The sequence below is a fragment of the Lithobates pipiens genome, unplaced genomic scaffold, assembly GCF_037356315.1.
Source record: "Lithobates pipiens isolate NorthernLeopardFrog02 unplaced genomic scaffold, aLitPip1_a1.2 Scaffold_13, whole genome shotgun sequence".
Classification (NCBI taxonomy): Eukaryota; Metazoa; Chordata; class Amphibia; order Anura; family Ranidae; genus Lithobates; species Lithobates pipiens.
Window position 1 is genome coordinate 470,467,388 of NW_027507718.1, and position 19,184 is coordinate 470,486,571.

At 45.4% G+C, this 19,184-nt stretch overlaps 1 protein-coding gene across 1 annotated transcript in view; it reads left to right on the plus strand.

The window, feature by feature from the left end:
• The window catches only part of SLC75A1 (solute carrier family 75 member 1), a 106,024-nt gene that overhangs the window by 78,286 nt on the left and 8,554 nt on the right, over positions 1-19,184 (plus strand). Inside the window, exon 12 of the mRNA XM_077477880.1 lies at positions 6,695-6,784. Coding sequence (XP_077334006.1) covers positions 6,695-6,784 — 90 coding nt within the window. The remainder of the gene's footprint in view (positions 1-6,694; positions 6,785-19,184) is intronic.

Sequence of the window (19,184 nt, forward strand, 5' to 3'; positions counted from 1 at the left end):
CGCTGGCAGGCCCGGACTGGGACAGAAAATAGGCCTGGGCATTTTGGATTGAGCAGCCCATGACATGGTAACCGGCCCCTTCCCCACTCTCCACTCTGACAAATCCCCTGAGAGAGGGGAGAGGGGAACCCAGCAAAGGTGTGGGGGGGGGGGGGGGTGAGGTGGGACCAGGAAAGATCATGGGGGTATGGAGAGCACAGGGAAGAACCTTGAGAACATGGGGTGGGGCAAGAGCACAGGGAGGAAGAGAAGAGCACAAGGGTCAGCGGAGAGCATGGGGAGAGGTGGAGAGAACAGGGGGCAGCAGAGAGCATGGGGGGAGGTGGAGATCACAGCAAGGGTGGTGTAGAGCACAGGGAGGGGGGCGGTGGAGAGCATGGGGGGAGGTGGAGAGTGCAGGGAGGGCGGCAGAAAGCATGGGGGGAGGTGGAGAGCACAGGGGGGCTGGTGGAGAGCATCGGGGGAGATGGAGAGCGCAGGGAGGCAGCAAAGAGCATAGGGGGAGATGGAGGGGACAGGGAGGGTGGTGGAGAGCATGGGGGGATGTGGCGAACACAGGTAGGGCGGCAGAGAGCATTGGGTAGGTGGAGAGCACAGGGAGGGGGTGGTGGAGAGCATGGGGAGGTGGAGCGCACTGGGGGGTGGCAGAGGGCATGGGGGAGATGGGTCGCACTGGGGGGTGGCAGAGGGCATGGTTGAGGTGGATTGCACGGGGGGTGGCAGAGAGCATGGGGAGGTGGAGCAAACTGGGGGGGTGGCAGAGGGCATGGGGAGGTGGATTGCACTGGGGGGTGGCAGAGGGCATGGGGAGGTGGAGCACACTGGGGGGGTGGCAGAGGGCATGGATGAGGTGGATTGCACGGGGGGTGGCAGAGAGCATGGGGGAGGTGGAGCGCACTGGGGGGGTGGCAGAGGGTATGGGGGAGGTGGATCGCACTGGGGGGTGGCAGAGGGCATGGGTGAAGTGGATTGCACTGGGGGGTGGCAGAGAGCATGGTGGAGGTGGAGCGCACTGGGGTGGTGGCAGAGAGCATGGGGGTGGTGGAGTGCACTGGGGGGGTGGCAGAGGGCATGGGTGAGGTGGATTGCACTGGGGGGGCAGAGGGCATGGGGGAGGTGGATTGCACTGGGGGGCAGAGGGCATGGTTGAGGTGGATTGCACAGGGGGGGTGGCAGAGAGCACGAGAAGGCAAAGAGGCAGGAGGAAGATGGAGAGAATGATTGTTCTATATGCAGCCCCCCCCCCCCCATCGCTCCTCCTATCCAGGTTATAAGGGGGTGAGCGCAGAGCACGGCGCGGAACTCACGTTTTCTGTTATCCGGTGTTCTGCCAGGACTCAGCAGCAGGTGTCTGCTTTGGCTCCTCCCCCTTCACAGTCATCATATACAAGAGATGACCAGAGACTGCGGATTTAATACAGGAAATGACCAGAGACTGCGGATCTAATACAGAAGATGACCAGAGACTATGGATCTAATACAGGAGATGACCAGAGACTGCGGATCTAATACAGGAGATGACCAGTGTGAAAGGGGTCTCTAAGAGAGACTGACCACTTTTATTTTTTATTAAGATCAGTTTAAAGCATTGCCAGGCATGAAAAAAAAAAAACATTATTAGCCAAGATACAAAAAACACATTGGCAGGCATGATAAAAAAAAAAAAAACACATTGGCAGGCATGAAAAAACCCCACATTGGCAGGCATGAAAAAAACCCACATTGGCAGGCATGAAAAAAACCCACATTGGCAGGCATGAAAAAAACCCACATTGGCAGGCATGAAAAAACCCCACATTGGCAGGCATGAAAAAACCCCACATTGGCAGGCATGAAAAAACCCCACATTGGCAGGCATGAAAAAACCCCACATTGGCAGGCATGAAAAAAAAAACACATTGGCAGGCATGAAAAAAAACAAAAAACAAACACATTGGCAGGCACGAAAAAAAAAAAAACACATTGGCAGGCATGGAGAAAAACAAAAAACACATTGGCAGGCATGATTTAAAAAAAAAAACCACATTATTAGCCAAGATGCATAAAAAAATATACATATATGCAGGCCGGCAATAGTATCACTTACCTTTCTAGCAGTTGCAGGTCCTTTTACGACACTAGGCAGATGAGGTCTCCTCCAACTCCTCCCCCTTCGGTCACATGACCTCTTCATTTCCCCCTAAGGGGAAAGGCTGGCCGGACGGCCACGGAGGTGGCCGTGGAGACGGCTGTGGTGAGCAGCACTGGCACAAGGAGTAGCCCAGCCCGCATCCCAGCCCGCTGCCTTGATAGGGACTCTGGCAGAAAGAAATGCGGCCGTCTCCGCGGTGTGCCCTATGGCCAGTCCGGGCCTGTATAGTATTTGCCTTCTTAAGATGAGACACGACTAGATCCACAGAGAGAACATGCGACTCTTGAGCAAAATCCTCACTATAGGAATACAAAGCAAGCAACCATTTACGGGAAGCAAAAAACCTATCGCTACTCTTCAGATGTACAGTATGGAGAAACAACTGGAAAAACGGGTACAAAGGAATGGTCTTTGCAGCCTTAAGGGTCCTATATGAACGAAGGATGGAAACAGGACTGGTAGAAGCTAAAGGCAGGTCCTTCAGCTTCAGGTGGTGTACACCACATCAACAAGAATCAAAATAGTCTCTTTTAACTTGTAGTAATATCAATAGACTGCACCTTCTCAGTGGTAAGCTCAGCAGACAAGGATTTGAGTTACTGGCTCAGATGCTGCGATAGGCCATTGGTAAATCAGAACCAGAATCTGCTGAAGAAGGAGCAGGAGCATGCTTGTGGCCTCTGCAATCCGTCAGAAAATAAATTGGGTCACAAAGTCCTGCCTGACTGTAGTAAACTCAGTCACGTCCAACAAAACCATGGAGGACTCCGAAAAGGGAAGAGACTCTTAAAAGCAGAGGACAGCATGTCTCCAGGGTGCAGACCCCAGCACTCATCAGCAGAGAGTTTGGGCAGTTTCAGATTCTGATCCAAACCCATGAGCGAACCCACCAGAAAGTAGTCATCTGCAGCTGCATGTACACAAGGGGCATGTATACATGGAGCTGTGGGGCAGGGAATACCAGAGGCCGCTTATGATTGGCTTTCTGGCTGGCTCGCCTAAAGAGGTTTGGACTAGTATCTAAACATGCTCAAGCGCATCCCTACTGATGAGTGCTGAGGTCTGTAGCCTAGAGTCATGCTGTCCTCCTCTTTTAGGAGGCTCTTGCCTCTTCAGATTCCTCCATGGCTCTGTCGGATGTGGCTGGGACTTTGTGACCCAAACATGCTCAAGCTCACCTCTACCTACTGTGTTTCCCAGTCCTATATAAATGTTGTCAGCTAAAAACACACTAGGGCTTATTTTTGGGGTAGGGCTTGCCATGCAATGTGCCATCTTCCTAGTGGTTGCAAAATGACAGAATCCCCTCTATCACAGGATCACATAATGTAAAAGGTGTGTATTTTTACAATGCAATGGTGAAAATACCTTCTTCCATAGCCTGCCTGACCTGTCTTCTGTCTTCCACCGCTCCAAGCACTGCAGGGGGGGGGGGTATCCCCTGCTGACGCTCGCTTCAATGGCCCACCTGAGCCATCTTCCATGGCTACAATTAGTGCAGAGGGAGGGGGGCCGAGAACCCCCCCGCTGACATCCGCTTCAATGGCCCATCTGAGCCGTCTTCCACGGCTATGATTATTGCCAAGGGAGGGGGACAGAGATCCCCCGCTGACACCCAAGAGAAGAGATCAGCTCTGAGCAATGCAGGGAGGGGGGCCGAGATTCCCCGCTGAGAGAGGAGATCAACTGAATGTCAAGCGATGCCACACTGAACTAGGGTTTATTTTTGGGGTAGGGCTTATATTGCAGCCCTCCTGAAAAATAGCGCTAGGTCTTATTATCGGGGAAACGCGGTATCAGAGGCATGCTGCAAGCAGCCCCCAACCCTTTAGCACAAAGTGTGCTGGGGACACCCAATGCAGCAGGACTGTCCCTCAGTGCCTAGCAACAGACATGTTGCAACTGCAGTAAAAAAAAAGGCCTCAAGTACTTATGAAAACTGGATAGCTGGTAGCAGGTGAGGGCCTGCAACCATATGGTCGGATGATCAAAGGTGACCAGGAACAAATTGAAGATCAAAGTTTCATGTGGCCCTTTGCAGCACAAGCAACAGTGCTTCCTCAACACCGTATGGCAGGTAAGGGAGTGTGCACAAAACTCCACCTAGCAGAATGAGGTCAATGCTCTGTCCTACAGCACTAACCACTTTCACAGCAAGGCTATCTGGAAATGGGGAATAATCGCACCCAGCGACCAATAAATATGAGGGAGCCCCTGTTGCTCAGTCCAACCAGCAAAATGATTAAATGAGTCTTCAAAGACCAAACAAGCGCAGAGGCTCACCCCACAATGTCCGTTCCAGATGAGTTTTAAATGCCAGGGTTAGGACAACTGCACTTGGTAGCTGCAAAATAAAGGAGAATCCTCTAGGTAGTACTATAGATAAAAAATGCTATAAAAATCACAGGTTAGTCTTTAAACGGCAAGCTGAAAAGCGAAATCCATCCTCTTAGGACACAAAACAAAAACTCAGGTGCTGGTCATAGGAGTAGTTATCCTGGGCTGGCCCAGTTTGTTTGCCAGTGCCACTTCTTCTTCTGTAGGTGGCAGTATAATCTGAAGGTTTAGGACTTACTGTGATAAAGCTTAGTGAATTGAGCCTTATACATTTCAGCATGCCATCATAGTCAATATATCTCACTGCCTGCCGGGACTTTTAATTCATAAGCACCCAGAGAGCTGATGGATAGCAATACCTGGGAACCAATGTGAGATCAAATCTGGTAATGTTTCCTGTGCACACTCCAGGGTACTTTTGGTTAGATGACTGGTAATTCACCAGCATGATGGTATAAAACACACAAATATTGGAAGGAGTCCTGATGGGGTTTGGCCCTAATGCACTTTAAAGGGAGAGTGCTAATCACTTAGCCACTGTATGGCCCAGTTATTATTGTATGTACAGTATATAGTGTGTAATCTAGACTCAAGGCCAGCTCTCCTGTTTGGTAGCAAGAAACCTTGCTGCACTCAGCTCATTCTGTATTGATAAATAGATGCTATTTATGGAGCCTGTGGCTTTTTATGATGAACCTTTGTCCTATTTTCTTTGCTTGGAAGGGAGAGAGAATGTGAACAGAGGATGATTGTAGACTCCAAATATAGATGACCTTTTCCTGCTTTATTACATTTATTTCTGAAGTGTCATTGTCCTATTTACTGTTTATTTAGTGCCGCAATCGTTCTAATTTTTGGCCAGGCAAACCGACTTCATTTTTCTACTGTAATGCTTTATGCAACATTATAATTCCCTGGGTGTGTTGCGATGTTATTATATAATAATATTGGAGCCGTTATAAAAACTACTTTATTAGGCAGCTCTGTGTACCATTCGGGGGGCTGCAATTTTTGTCCCCTATATGTAGTAAGTTAACCATGACTGGTGTATACCCACATGACCTATTCCAGTCACCATGATTTCATGTAGTGTGTCAAGGCAACTGTGAAACTTTTTGAGACTAACCTGTTCTAAATTACATAATCCAATCACCAGTAGTTTTCTGCAGTAATATCCAAAATGTAACACTCAACTCTGTAATGAGCTCTCTGCCTGGAGTTCAAATACATGTGACCTGTCTAACCTGCTATGGACTTTATAAATATTTGTAGTCAGTCATGTGATTTAGGCACATCCATCGGACTGGACAGCCAGGTCCAAGAACTCTGCAGCTTAAGTAGAGTTAAATAGTATAGCCTGGTCCCGAACCCACCTCAGCCTGTGATTGGACAGTGAAAGAGCAGCTCTGTGGCACACGGATGAGGCCATCCCTATACTCTTCCCTCTCGTTTACTGCTGTATATTAATTACACTGACATCACTGTGCATAGCAATACTGCCCTGATTGGCTCAGTAAGCGCTACCATACAAAGGGACTACAGGAAGCTGATGGAAAGAAAGAATTGGATATACAGTACTAGCTATATTTAAATCCTTTTAGTGAGAACATAAATGGATTCAATATTTGTTTTTCATATCTGCTTAGAATTCAAAGTGACAGCAGAAAAAGACCAAATGGTCCTATAGTCTGCCCACTTTTTTAATATATACATTTTTTTTTTTTTAGCTTTACATGTTGACATACTTGTTAAATTAGCTTTCGGCTTATTCAGACAGGGGAACTTATGCATATGCATGTGCAAAGGGACATCTTTGTGAATCTGCAGGCAGTCCTATTCATGTCTATTGGGATGCAGCACCTGCATGGACACAGATACTGGCCCAATTTAACAGCCATGTAAATGCGCGTCCCCGAACGCCCAGAGTCTGCATTCGATGGTATGCACCCACATGGCTGTCAAATTGGGACTGCCTGCAAATGGATTCACGGAATACTTGAATGAGAGTCGGTTCTGTGAGTGAGGCCTTAAATGAATTGGATCAGTTCTTGTAATCATCTACTTGGGCATGTGTATTTGAATTGTAAAAGCAAAAGCTTTTGTCGGTGTGTGTGTTTATAACTTAAAAAAGATAAAATGTACATGAAAAGAATTCTAAAAGTAATTCAATTAGTTTCTGCAGTCAGTATGATGAATGTGCCTGATGAATTGTGTTGCCCTCTGTAGGATCGGCCAGTCAGAAGGGGACAGTGATGGGCATTCTGCGCAGTCTGGGCTGTCTAGCCAGAGCAGTGGGACCGGTCTTGGCAGCCACATGTGAGTGTCCTTTCTCTCTAATTACGGTGGGATGATTATATTAGAGCTCTGCGTATGTGTCCAGTGGAATTCCCTGCTGTTTGTTATGTCAGTAATGTTTTAGGCGTGTCACTGCTGGAGATGGTCCAGGAACACACAGAGTTCACTGAGAATACAAATCGGGAAATGGCCTGTAAGGTCCCTGAAGAGTCTTCACACATTGATTTGTGTACAATAAATGCTGCACACCACACCCTCTTGTTAAATTGGACATCTTATGTGATCTACAGAAAATGTCATTCACTTTATATTGTCCACATGGATATTATTAGGATATACAATATTCATATCTTAATCTAAGCATGAGTACTCCTTGAGTACTTGTTTCAAGCAAGGGACACAAAATATTAAAGCTCAACTGCACACAGGAATTTAATGATATATATACAGTGTAAATATACATATCTTTAAAGTAGAACTATAGGCAAAACTTAAATTTTTTTAAAAATTTTTTAAGGGAGGGATATAACCCCGTCAGACTTTTTTCCACCATCTGTGTCCCAATGCAGAGATTTCCCTTCACTTCCTATCCCGTAGCCAAACAAGAAGTGAGAAGAAATCCCTGCAAATTAAGGGAATTCCTTGGGGACCCCCAGGTCTCTAGAATTAGTGTCCCCATTGGAAGATTTCCCCTCTATTACTTTTCTGGGGACAAACCCATGTATCATGTTCAATGATGATGCTTAACAGGACAAATAGTGAGGATGAATCTCTCTAACGGGGGCACAGAAAATAATAAAAACCTGACAGGTATTCCAATCCCCTCTCCACTCTATCCAAAAGGAAAAAAAAATTGCCTTTAGTTATACTTTAATTTCTTTTGTGTTACAGTGAACAGTCCCCTTGGAAGTCAGAAATCTAGCTGCCTTTATGGGATCATAGACAGTATGGCCTGAACATAAATAAAAACACACTTGCAAATTTAATTAAATCATCCATTTTATTTATATACATTTTTTTGGGGGGATAAATCATTTAGGCTGACGCTTTTCCACAACACAATGTAAATGAAATAATTCACCAGTATTAAATTTACATGTCACATTTAAACCCAGCCACTCAGACTCAAGCTGCAATAAATGTAGACTTAAAATTTAAATACATTTTTATTTTTTAAAGCAACTGTCCCCACGTGACAGGTGGGTGCCTATGCCTATGGTATCCCACCTGTCACACCACAAGCCTGCAACCATTTCAATACAAGTTTGAAATTCTAAATTAACAATGTCCAGACCAATATCTGACAAATACGCCCGTCGTTCCAGTAAAGACCCAGAAGGCCACCTTCCAAGTCGACATGTCTGAACGAAAAACCGTAGTCAAGGTGCATGAATTTCTCAATAGCTTTATTGATCCTTTCACATACCTTTTCAAAAGATTTTAGCACTAAAGATTCAATCCATCGTAAGTGATAGACAATTTCCGAGAAAACTATCACTAAATTTGGGCAGGAAAGTTTCTAACATTATGAATGTATAAAATTAAATGTAAGGTTTTTTTTTTGTTGGGAAACATCATTTCCACCCAAATGGATAAGTAGAATATCAGTAGTTGCCCAAAATATATGAAGTCTACCAAATTCGAGCCACCATTCTTCCCACAAGATATCCAGTCTCCCAAACCAATAAACTTTAAACAAAGAATCCAAACCTAAATTGGAGGTGTATGAATGACAATCTGTTCTCTTGTGCGCCTAGTAAATGAATGAGTGCCAGACCACTCTTGGGTGACCTATAACGACTAAAGAACAGAGTTAGGTCTTACATAAATCTTAAGAATTTTATTTCCATCTGCCCAATGTCTTTATACCCTTATAATCAAAACCAATCTTAGCTGCCTCTGTGGCAGCAACAATTCTAAAAAAGTGTAATGAAATCTGAATATTAAATGCAAAGTCTTAAAACATTTAGCTAAAACCCTGTTAAATTGGAATTTAATCAGAGGTGACCCACCCGCATGAATGAAAATACTTTTTCCCTATTCGGATGATTAAACAAGTAAGTATGCATACGCATAACCGGGCAGATTGGCGATCTTGGGCAAGAAGACAATTGAAGCCAAAAACCTCTGCCCAACTGATCCATTTTGCTAGAGTGGATAAAAATCTTAAACTTTTCATTTTCCAAAAACACTTGCATTACTGAAAGATTCCGTTTACTAACGGAAACTATTTCAGAAATGCGTAAAGCTGCAAAAAAAAGCCCAGTAAAAACGGCATTAAACAATATCCTCTCATAATATGAAAACAAATTGAGCTAGTAATCGTGCATAAAGAAGTAAGTATTTTAGAAGTAATAGGACTTCTGTCATCCAGGAAAGAATGGTGTTTCCAGTAACCCTTTAACGCTTGACCAACTGTAAAGAAACTCAAACAAAATGTTAAATTATGCATTTTTTGGAAAAAGAGTCCAGAGAACGTTTTGTAAATGTGAGACCATGAATAATTTTTGCTCATCATAAACTCCAAAAATAGAAAAACTATATATTCTCTGAACAAGAAAACATGTTTACATGATTAGCATTCAAGAATTGTAACCATAAAATCAAAGAAGATTTATAACCCATGAAGAAAAAGCGATCCGCTTTGGGTAACAGGAAAGAACCGATCCATCTGCGAATGAGAGAGTGCATTGGCCACAGTATTCACCTTACCTGGAATATATTTTGCCTTGATCCAGATATTTAAACAAAGACCCTTATATACCATATAACGCAGAAGAAAAATAACAGGTTGTGATTTAGATGAAAGGCAATGAACCACAAACAGGACACCCCGTTATCTGTGCTAACCAGGAGTCTTCTATTTTGGAAACTGCTCACCCCACATTTTCCATAACTACTATTAATGGAAACAGTTCCAGCAAAACAATATTTTTGCAAAGGCTTCTGCTTACCCAATGTGTATTCCAAACAGCTTCAATGCCAACCGATTCAGCAGAATCTGTGAATAAGCAAAATTCATTATCCAGTATAAATTCTTGTTGCCAGAAAGCTTTTCCTTTTTAAAATGAATCAAAAAATTCAATCATACTAGCATATCTTCCTTTAAACTAGTGATTAATCTTATATGTGAACAGGGATTTTTTTTAACCCTGAAATGGTTATATGTAGTCTTCTAGAAAGAAATTCTACCGATTGGCAATACTCGAGTAGCAAATGCTAAAAGACCTAATAATGTTTGCATTTCTTTCAATAATTTTCTTTTTTCTAATTAAGGAGACCAGTAACAGCGTAATTCTAACGTCTCCAAAGGAAGTCTTTAAAGGAAGCCCTTTAAACCATATCTATATTAATGCCTAAAAATTCAAGGCACATAGTAGGCCATACTGTCTTTTCGTCAGCCAAAGGGACTCCAAATTCTTTACAAATAGTAAAGAAAATATTTAATCGAGAAATACATTGTGTGGATTGTGCAGCCCCCATTAAAAGAAAATCGTCCAGGTAGTGGATCACAAATGGGGAACCTGACTTAACTGAAACAAGCCTTTCCAAAAAAGTGGAAAATAATTCAAAATAAAAGCAAGAAAGAGATCATCCCATAGGGAGACATCTGTCAAAGTAAAATGTATTATTAAAATGTAAACTTAAAGAGTTAAAACAACTGGGATGTAGGCAGCAATCTAAAAGGTGCCTTAATGTCTGCTTTTGCTAGCAAAGCATTGCTACCTAACAATCAAAAGAGAATAATTAACTGAAGAAAGAGTGTCACCTATTTGATCATTCAAAGAAGAACCTTGAGGGAAAGATAGGTGGTGGATTAAACGATAGGCGTGTGGTTCTTTTTTTAGGAACTAAACCTAGAGGGCATGATCTAAAATTCTGAAAAGGTGGAAAATCAAAAGACCCAAAATTCTACCTTCCAAGATTTCTTTCTACTTCTGCGAAACCACATGAGGAAGGTCTGAAACTGATTTAAGGTTTTTACCATAGTACAACCAGAGTTAACAAAAGGAGGATGTAGAAAACCTCCTGAAAACCCTTTAATCAATAGAGTTGCTTTCTGACGATTTGGATAACGATGAAGCCAAGGAAGAATGTGTGCTAAAATCACTGGGGTGGTTGCTTTTGAGAAAAAGCTCCCGAAGAGGCAGTTGGTTATTTTTTCTTTTTTTTTTCCCTAAAACACTTAGATACTGGATGAGAGCCAGCACACAACGCACACTAATGCTTATATCTGAAATTTGCATTCCATCTACATTTACTATAGTTGAACGCAAAACAAATGCTTTTTCTCTTTCATTCATTGACGGACACAGCTCCTTTAATTCTTGACCTTAGGGTTATCGCACAACTTCAGGAGACGCCTAGGCAGAACATGTAACACATGTAAAAACAGCAAGACTGCACAGCACCGCCCACGGTCCCACTGGCTATAACCCCTCACCCTGCTTCCTGCAGCTCAGTTTTTTTCTGCCTAGTGCAGGAGAAGGACTTGGCTCCCTGACGGGACCATTGCTCCTGGGAATTTTTTCTACAATTTTTGATCCTGTGATCTACTATCAACAGCCGGCTGGGTGACAGGCTGTATAATATAGAGTCTTGTAATCTCTCCAGCCTGGCCATCGAGCATGAGCAGACCCTAGCTACGTGCTGGGTCGGCCACGACATTCCCCTTCTGCTCCAGGGGAGGCAAGGGAGCTATATGCTCTGGGGCGCACACATGACCGGGCTACTGCTGTCTGTGTCACAGTGTGCCGTGGCCAGCAGCCGCTCCCCGTACTGCTCGGGTGATGGGTCTGTGGTGGAATGCGTCCAGCAATCTCAACAGGAAGGTTAAGTATGGCTCTCCCTGCCTCGGCAGGATAGAGCAGCTTGGGAATTCCCTGGGAGGTCGATTAGGGGGTCTCTCACTCTCCCTTTCCTGTCTCCCAATCCCTCATTCCCTCCTCCCCCTGCTGGGGCCATTGTGTGACTAACTGGGCATGAGGTGCAGTGTATGTACCTAGGCCGGGGGGTCCTCTGGGAGGGGGCTCCGAGCTTTGGCAGGGCTGCGCTGGCTGTTAGGCTCCTCACAGTGTAGTAAAAAGGGGCATAAAAATGGGCCCTGAGGAAATTTACCTCAGGAGAGGCCGTCGCCATTTTCCTGTAGTCTTATGCGGTGTATGGCTGTTAGCCATTTTCGAGACGGTTCGGCGGCCATTTTCTTGGTGATTTTTTTGCACCAAGGACAATTGGTGGCCATTTTCTTGTAGCCTCAGTGCGTTTTTACCTCTAGTGTTGGGTCTTTGTACCTCAGAACAGTGCAGTTTTCACTCTGAGCACTTTGGGACTCAAACAGAGCAGAACGGTCAGTGGCAGCACAGCACTTGGTCAGGGTGGTGAGTCCTGCGGATGGGCCCCTCAGTCTGTGAACAGCTAGGAGGGTGGGATTTGTGTACCTTGCCTTAAGTCCCTAAGTTGTGTCAGGCGAGTGAGGGTCAGCATGGCTTCAAAAGCTAGTGCTTCTTCCCCAGACATCCCTGTGGCTCACCTGAAAATAATGGGGTGCCTATGGACGCTTTGTTGGCGGTCCTGGAGACCTTTGTTGCCAGGGTGGAAGCAGCGTGCGGGCGCAAGGGGGGTAAAAAACGCCCCCCATCTTCTGGGGAGAGCTCTGATTCAGACTTGCGGTGACTGGCGGCCCCTGTTTCTGATGTGTCAGAGGATGTGGACCAGGACCGGGTTAGCGCAGGAAACAGCGCTAGTAGGAGCACTTATCACTGTGGTACAGGATGCAGCAGGAACCTCTGCTAAGGTGGCGGTCCCTTTTGGGTCCCGCAAACCGGCCCGCGCACCTAAGGCGTTTCCGTATTTGACTTATTTTGATAAATTCATCTACACGGAATAGGGAAGTCCACAGCAGGCCTTTTCAGTCCCAAGAAGAATGGTGATGCGTTACCCCTTTGAGGAGAGCCTCCGAAAAAAGGCCCTCAACAGCTTTGTGAAAGTGCAAAGGTTCAGGGTGGAATCAGTTCGCTCTGTGGTCGCTGCACTCCATCAGAGGGACTTCTTGGCATCCCTGGATATCCAGGACGCGTATTTACATGTACTCATATGCCTCAGGCATCAGAGGTTTCTGTGATTTGCAGTTGGAGAAGAGCACTAACAGTTTGTGGTCTCCCTTTTGTCCTGGCGTCAGCACCCCGAGTCTTTACCAAAGTGTTAGCTCCAATTCTGGCACTGTTAAGGCAAAGTGAGATCGCGATCGTGGGTTACCTAGACAACCTCCTCCAGAGAGCAGCCTCCGCCTCAGAATTAAGGGAGGATGCAGACTCTCTTGGGAGTTTGGTTTGGTGCTGAACCTAAAGAAGTCGGTGTTAGTGCCTGGAGTACCTAGGCTTGCTGTTGGACTCCTCAGAAGCGAAAGATTTTCTCCCTTCAGAGAAGCTGCAGACTCTTCAAGCTGTGGTGAAGTTGTTGATGAACTGCAGGTGGTCGTCGCTGAGCTTCTGCATGAGCATTCTGGACCTCATGGTTGACACTTTGGAGGCACTACTGTACGTTCAATTTCACGCTCGGGTCTTGCAGAAGGAGATATTGTCAAAATAGAACAAATCTCCATTATCCCTGGATTGTCAAATTCGGGTGAGCCAGTTAGTCAGGGATTCCATTCTCTGGTGGCTGAGGTCTCCGCCCTTCAGTCCGGGAGATCGTTCCTTCCTCTCAATTGGAGGGTGATCACAACGGATGTCACCCTGACCGGTTGGGGAGGAGTGCTGGAAGTACAGTCGGCCCAGGGCCTTTGGTCATGGGAAGAATCCCAACTGCCGATCAATGTGCTTGAGCTTCGGGCGATCAGACTTCCACATGGTTAATGAGGCTACAAGGGCGTCCAATCAGGATCCAGTCAGACAATGCCATGGTGGTAGCGTACGTCAACCATCAAGGAAAAACAAGTAGCTCAGTTGCAGCACGGGAGGTTGCTCACATCCTCCCAGTGGGCAGAGTGACACGTGCCGGCCCTATCGGCCATATATATCAGGTGGACTACCTAAGTCGTCAGATGCTGGACCCAGGGGAATGGTCGTCGCATCCAGAGGTATTCCGGCTCCTTTGCCTAAGGTGGGGCACACCAGATGTGGACCTCTTGGTTCAGTGGGAAAGTGCAGAGTTTTGTGTCCAGAACAGGAGACCCCTGGGCGAACAATGACCCCATGGGGGCATTATCGGCTGATTTATGCCTTCCCCTCACTCAAGATTCTACCACGTCTGCTGCGCAAAGTAGAGGCCGAGGGGATTCCAGTAATTCTGATTGCCCCAGAACTTTGCGTCCTTGGCACGCCGACCTACTGGCGACAGATGTTCCTTGGCGGCTACCGCTGCAAGAGGACTTTCTAGCGCAAGCTCCGATACATCTTCCTGCTTTACCGTCGCAGGTTTTAACGGCATGGCTGTTGAAAACCAGGTGCTAAAGGACCGAGGTCTGTTAGACTTGGTAATTTCCACTATGCTGAGGGCACAGAAGTCTTCTTCTTGGAAGGTTTACCATCGTACATAGAAGGCTTACATCTCCATGTGTAAGGAGATGGGGTGGCATCCGCGCACTTATTCCGTTTTCAGGATCTTGCTGTTTTTGCAGCAAGGAGTGGATCAGAAACTTGCCTTAAGCACCATCAAGGGACAGATAGCAGCTTTGGCTGTCTTTTTCCAACGCCCCTTGGCAACTCACTCATTGGTGAGTACCTCTTGTGCAAGGGGTTTGACACGTGGTCCCTCAGGTTCAACCACCGCTACCTCCTGTGGGATCTGAATCTGGTGCTATCGGCGCTTCGGAACTGCCGTTTGAGAACATTAGGGAGATTCCCTTGTTAACACTCTCAGAAAGTAGTTTTTCTAGTGGCTATTACATCTGCCAGGAGGGTTTCTGAGTTGGTGGCCTTGTCATGCAAGTCTCCCTACCTGGTCATCCACAAGGATAAGTCGGTACTACGTCCTCAGCCCTCTTTCCTTCCAAAGGTGGTTTCGGCATTCCATCTAAATGAGGACATTGTATTACCTTCCTTATGTCCTAAGATGACACACCCAAAAGAGTTTGCCTTACATTCCCTGGACATGGTCCGGGCTTTACGGGTGTATCTGTCTGCTATGGCTCTTTCCTGAAGTCAGACTCTCTGTTTGTCTTGGTGGCTGGTCCAAAAAAAGTTCTGCGGGTCTCGTCGTCCACCATTTCTCGGTGGATCGGACAGATCGTGGTTCAGGCCTATGCCTTAAAGGGGTGGGTCCCCCCTTTTCCTGTCACAGCTCATTCCACCAGAGCAATTGGAACCTCCTGGGCTTTCCGACATCAAGCGCCTGTCTCCCAGGTGTGTAAGGCAGCAATTTGGTCGTCCGCCTACACTTTCACTAAATTTGACAAAGTTGACGTAAGCGCATCTTCAGATGCTTGCTTTGGCTGCAAGGTTTTGTAGGCGGCTGTGTAAGGTTGCAATTACACTTTTTTTAAGTTACTAGTTGTAAACGCATCTTTTGATGCACAAATTGGCCGCTGGTTTTGATGGCGGCCGTTTAAGGTGACGACTCTGTTGAGGTGTTCCCTTTGTTGTGGGTGAAGTTTTGTTTTGCTGTTTCCACCCCTCGTTTTTTGACACTGCTTGGGGGTGTCCCTAAGGTCAAGAATTAAAGGAACTGTGTCCATCAATGAACGAAAGAGAAAATGGGATTTTTGTACTCACTGTAAAATCCTTTTCTCTGAAATTCATTGACAGAAACAGCACCCAGCCCTCCTATTTATGTTTGTGCTGCTTTTTGACTAACTGAGCTGCAGGAAGCAGGGTTAGGGGTTATAGCCAGAGGGACTGACCCCTATGCGGAGCTGTGCAGTCTTGCTGTTTTTACATGTGTTACATGTTCTGCCTAGTCCACTCCTGAAGTGGCGTGGTAACCCTAAGGTCAAGAATTAAAGGAGCTGTGTCCGTCAATGAACTTCAGAGAAAAGGATTTTACGGTGAGTACAAAAATCCAATTTTTGTAAGGAACTGAAGAACTGATGCCTTCAACATTTAATGAAGTTCTTGTAAAGTTCGATCTCTGAGGCAGAAAAAGATTTAGCCAGAGACCAACATCTTTCGAACCCCACTGTAAACGTGAATGCACTGACATTTTCTGATGGAATGCTTCATCATAGGTATACCAAGATATACCTCCAAAATTTCTTTAAGCTTCTTGTATAATGTCTATATGCTGAAACACGCCTGAACTTTTCTCTGGATATCTTTCGCATAATACACTAGCATATATACAAAAGCCTTGTAACCAGTTAGCGAATGATTTAGTCACTGGTCTAAATTTATCCTCCTCTAATCTGTCATCCTTTTTTCCATTTTAGAAACAAACTCCCTTGCAGATAGGCAAAGTGTTAACACATCTACAAAATCACCTTTCCATAATTTTTCTTTAGTGCTTAAAGGGAGATGGAAACCCAATTTTGACAGAACACAGGGTATTGTTTCTTTTATACAAGATTCAGACGTAGTACTAGAATTAACAACCACCACCGGATCCTTAACTATAGCAGATGGATTAGTAGGCTGTCACAGAAGAGCCAATATTGGAACCTGAGGTGGCTGCCCAAACCAAGGCAGAAGGATCATAAGACCCGCTGGCCTTGGAAGACACATTAGCTTGTTGGGAATGTAATTCATTAACACATTTTGAAAGAGATGCAGATAATTCAAACAGCTTTACCTGCAATGGCTCACCGGTAAACTGTAGCCGACAAAAGTCCTGCTGCTTCTGGCTGCTGTGGTGTACACCGCACCTAAATGTTCTGTCCTGCTGTTCTGTCTCATTGCTGGGTGGATACAGTTGAGCTGCTAGAGATCGCTGGCTTCACATTCTGCTGACCGAACCTTCTTGGCCCAGAAAGCATTGCCCGTTGCAATGACGACTCCCTGGTAATAGGCAGCTTTTGTTAAGCTCTGCCTTGTATGTTCCGCACACCACTCCTTCCTTTACTGGTCTTCACTTTTTGTTGTGAGTCAACTCCACCGCCTCTTTCCCGCCCTCTGCGATGATGCCACTACTCCAACCTCGAAGCGGAACTTCATCTTCTGAGCCTGTGTCTTCGCCCAGGATGGTGGCTTCATCCGGCAGGTCCACTGTCTCTCTGGCGGTGACTTCAGTGGTATGCCCTTAATCCGCAGGTAAACCGAGGCACTGCCACAGCCAATCTTCTCCCTTCTCGGCCTCCGCCTGCTCCAGAAGCTTCTGCAAAAGTGTCTTCATGATGGAATCAATGGGAGTTCCAGTGGGCTCAGTATTTTAGCTCTAGAGCCAGTATTAAAGTTCGGAGCTCCACTGTATGGTCCTCCCTCTGACTATTGGCCATGGACCTAGAGAGGGGGTCCCTTTTTTACACTGACCCCCTCGGAATTCCAGAACCTTCCATGGGGTCATATGACCTATTTATCCAGTAGGAAAACGGGGACTATGCTTCCAGAACTTTCCAGGTCAGCTGACTTGGATAGCCAATCACAGACCTCCTGCTGCTTTTAAATCCCAGAAGGAACAGGGGCCTTAAAACAGGCTTACCCTCCTTTTTCTCGTATTCTATGAGGAGCCCTCTGTTCCCTTCATATGCTGTTCATAAGACCGGTGGCTTCTATTCCCCTTGCCACCGGTCTTGTACTTTCCCTCCTGCAGTAAAGCAAGCTCTTAATGCAGAGGGTGGACATCTTAGCCTCAGACGCCCAGTCTCATCTGCCCATTGTACAGTATAGGCCAGGAGCCTGATTCATCCCATCCATCTTGCACATGCCCACAGCTCCACCCACACTGCGACCCATTCACATTGTGGGTGGATCAGACTGGGAGTCTGAGACTATTTGGTCCACCCACTGTACAGTATAGTTAGATGGACAAGTCAGAAGTCTGATTACTGATACACACGTTCATTACATACGCGCCTACAGTCCCATCCGTCAGACACTAAATCCCAGGGCATGATGGGATTTGTAGTCTTAGTATGTGCTAGCAAACACTAATGGCAAGTGATGTCGCTGCTTCAGAGATCCCTCCTCCTGGAGCCCAGGGATAGAGAAAATTCTGTGTAAAGAGATGACGTCGCTTATTTTGAGTTTTGTACACCGCATGTGATTTGAATCTAAATCACATTAGCATTTTTGCCTAACTACACAAGGCTAATGTGCAAATGTTATTACTAGCCTGGAGTTCCTCTTTAGGGCTAAAGGACAAACCCCACAACCGGGAAACTAGAAAAAGATGTAGAAATGGCAGCCCCCGTATTTCTCTTGGTAAGGGCCCATTAGGATCTAGTGCTGGCCATTCACGGTTAGAATACCATTTGGGAAAAAAAGTTAGCAAATTGTAAAATTTGTCGAACGTGCATGCGGGAACGCCAACATTGTATCAATAGATGCCGCCCAATATTCGACATATTACATAAACAAACATATTAAAGAAAATACATATTATCGCCAAACATTGTTGTGTCTCAACACATTTGTTGCCTGGTCTGCAAATATGGCAAAAATTATTTTTAACAGGTGTTCCCTTATGTGTTTTTTAAAATGCATTTGGAAAATCAGACAATGTATGGGTATAATATTTTCGATTTGCCATTGTGAACTAAAAGTCAAGAAATAGAAAGATCTTTCTGTTCGTTTGCTTGTTGAAATGACTTCCGGGGGTTAGATTTTAACATGCGCAGTCGATTTTTTGAATTATTTTCGTTCGATTACACTACTAATAGTTCGAAAATCAAGCGTTTTTGCGAAAAAAAAATCCAATATGCTGGGGGGTTTTTTCGGCACAAAATTTGCATTTTGAGAATCAAAATGTAACCACTAACGTTTCGAACGTTGAACGATCGAGCGTAGCGGACATTTTTCCGAACAATATTCTAACCGTGTATGGCCAGCATATCTGTGATTATAGATACATTTTGTTTTGCTTTTATAGCGTTAATCAGGTGCATTGACATTCATCAGCGTGTGTTGACATACATTTTGACACAAGTTTTTAAGGTGTTCTTGAATTCATAACTTGGAGTGCATGTGATTACCAGTCATTGAGCAAGGTTTGCCAGTACCACACACACACACACACACACACACACACACACACACACACACACACACACACACACACACACACACACACACACACACACACACACACACACACACACACACACACACACAATGGGCCTGTCATTTTACAAAATGCACTGTAGTGCTAAGATGGGACCAGGCACTTTTTTTAGTATGGGGAAGTTGGACATATGCATTTTTAGCATGTGTGTTAAAGGTCCTGTTTTAACAAATGCAAATGTGTAAACAGGACATTGTCTTTAATGAGACATGCGTTCATTAAAGACAATGTTATAGATGGAGCCTGTTCACATCTGTGCACTGCCCAGGAG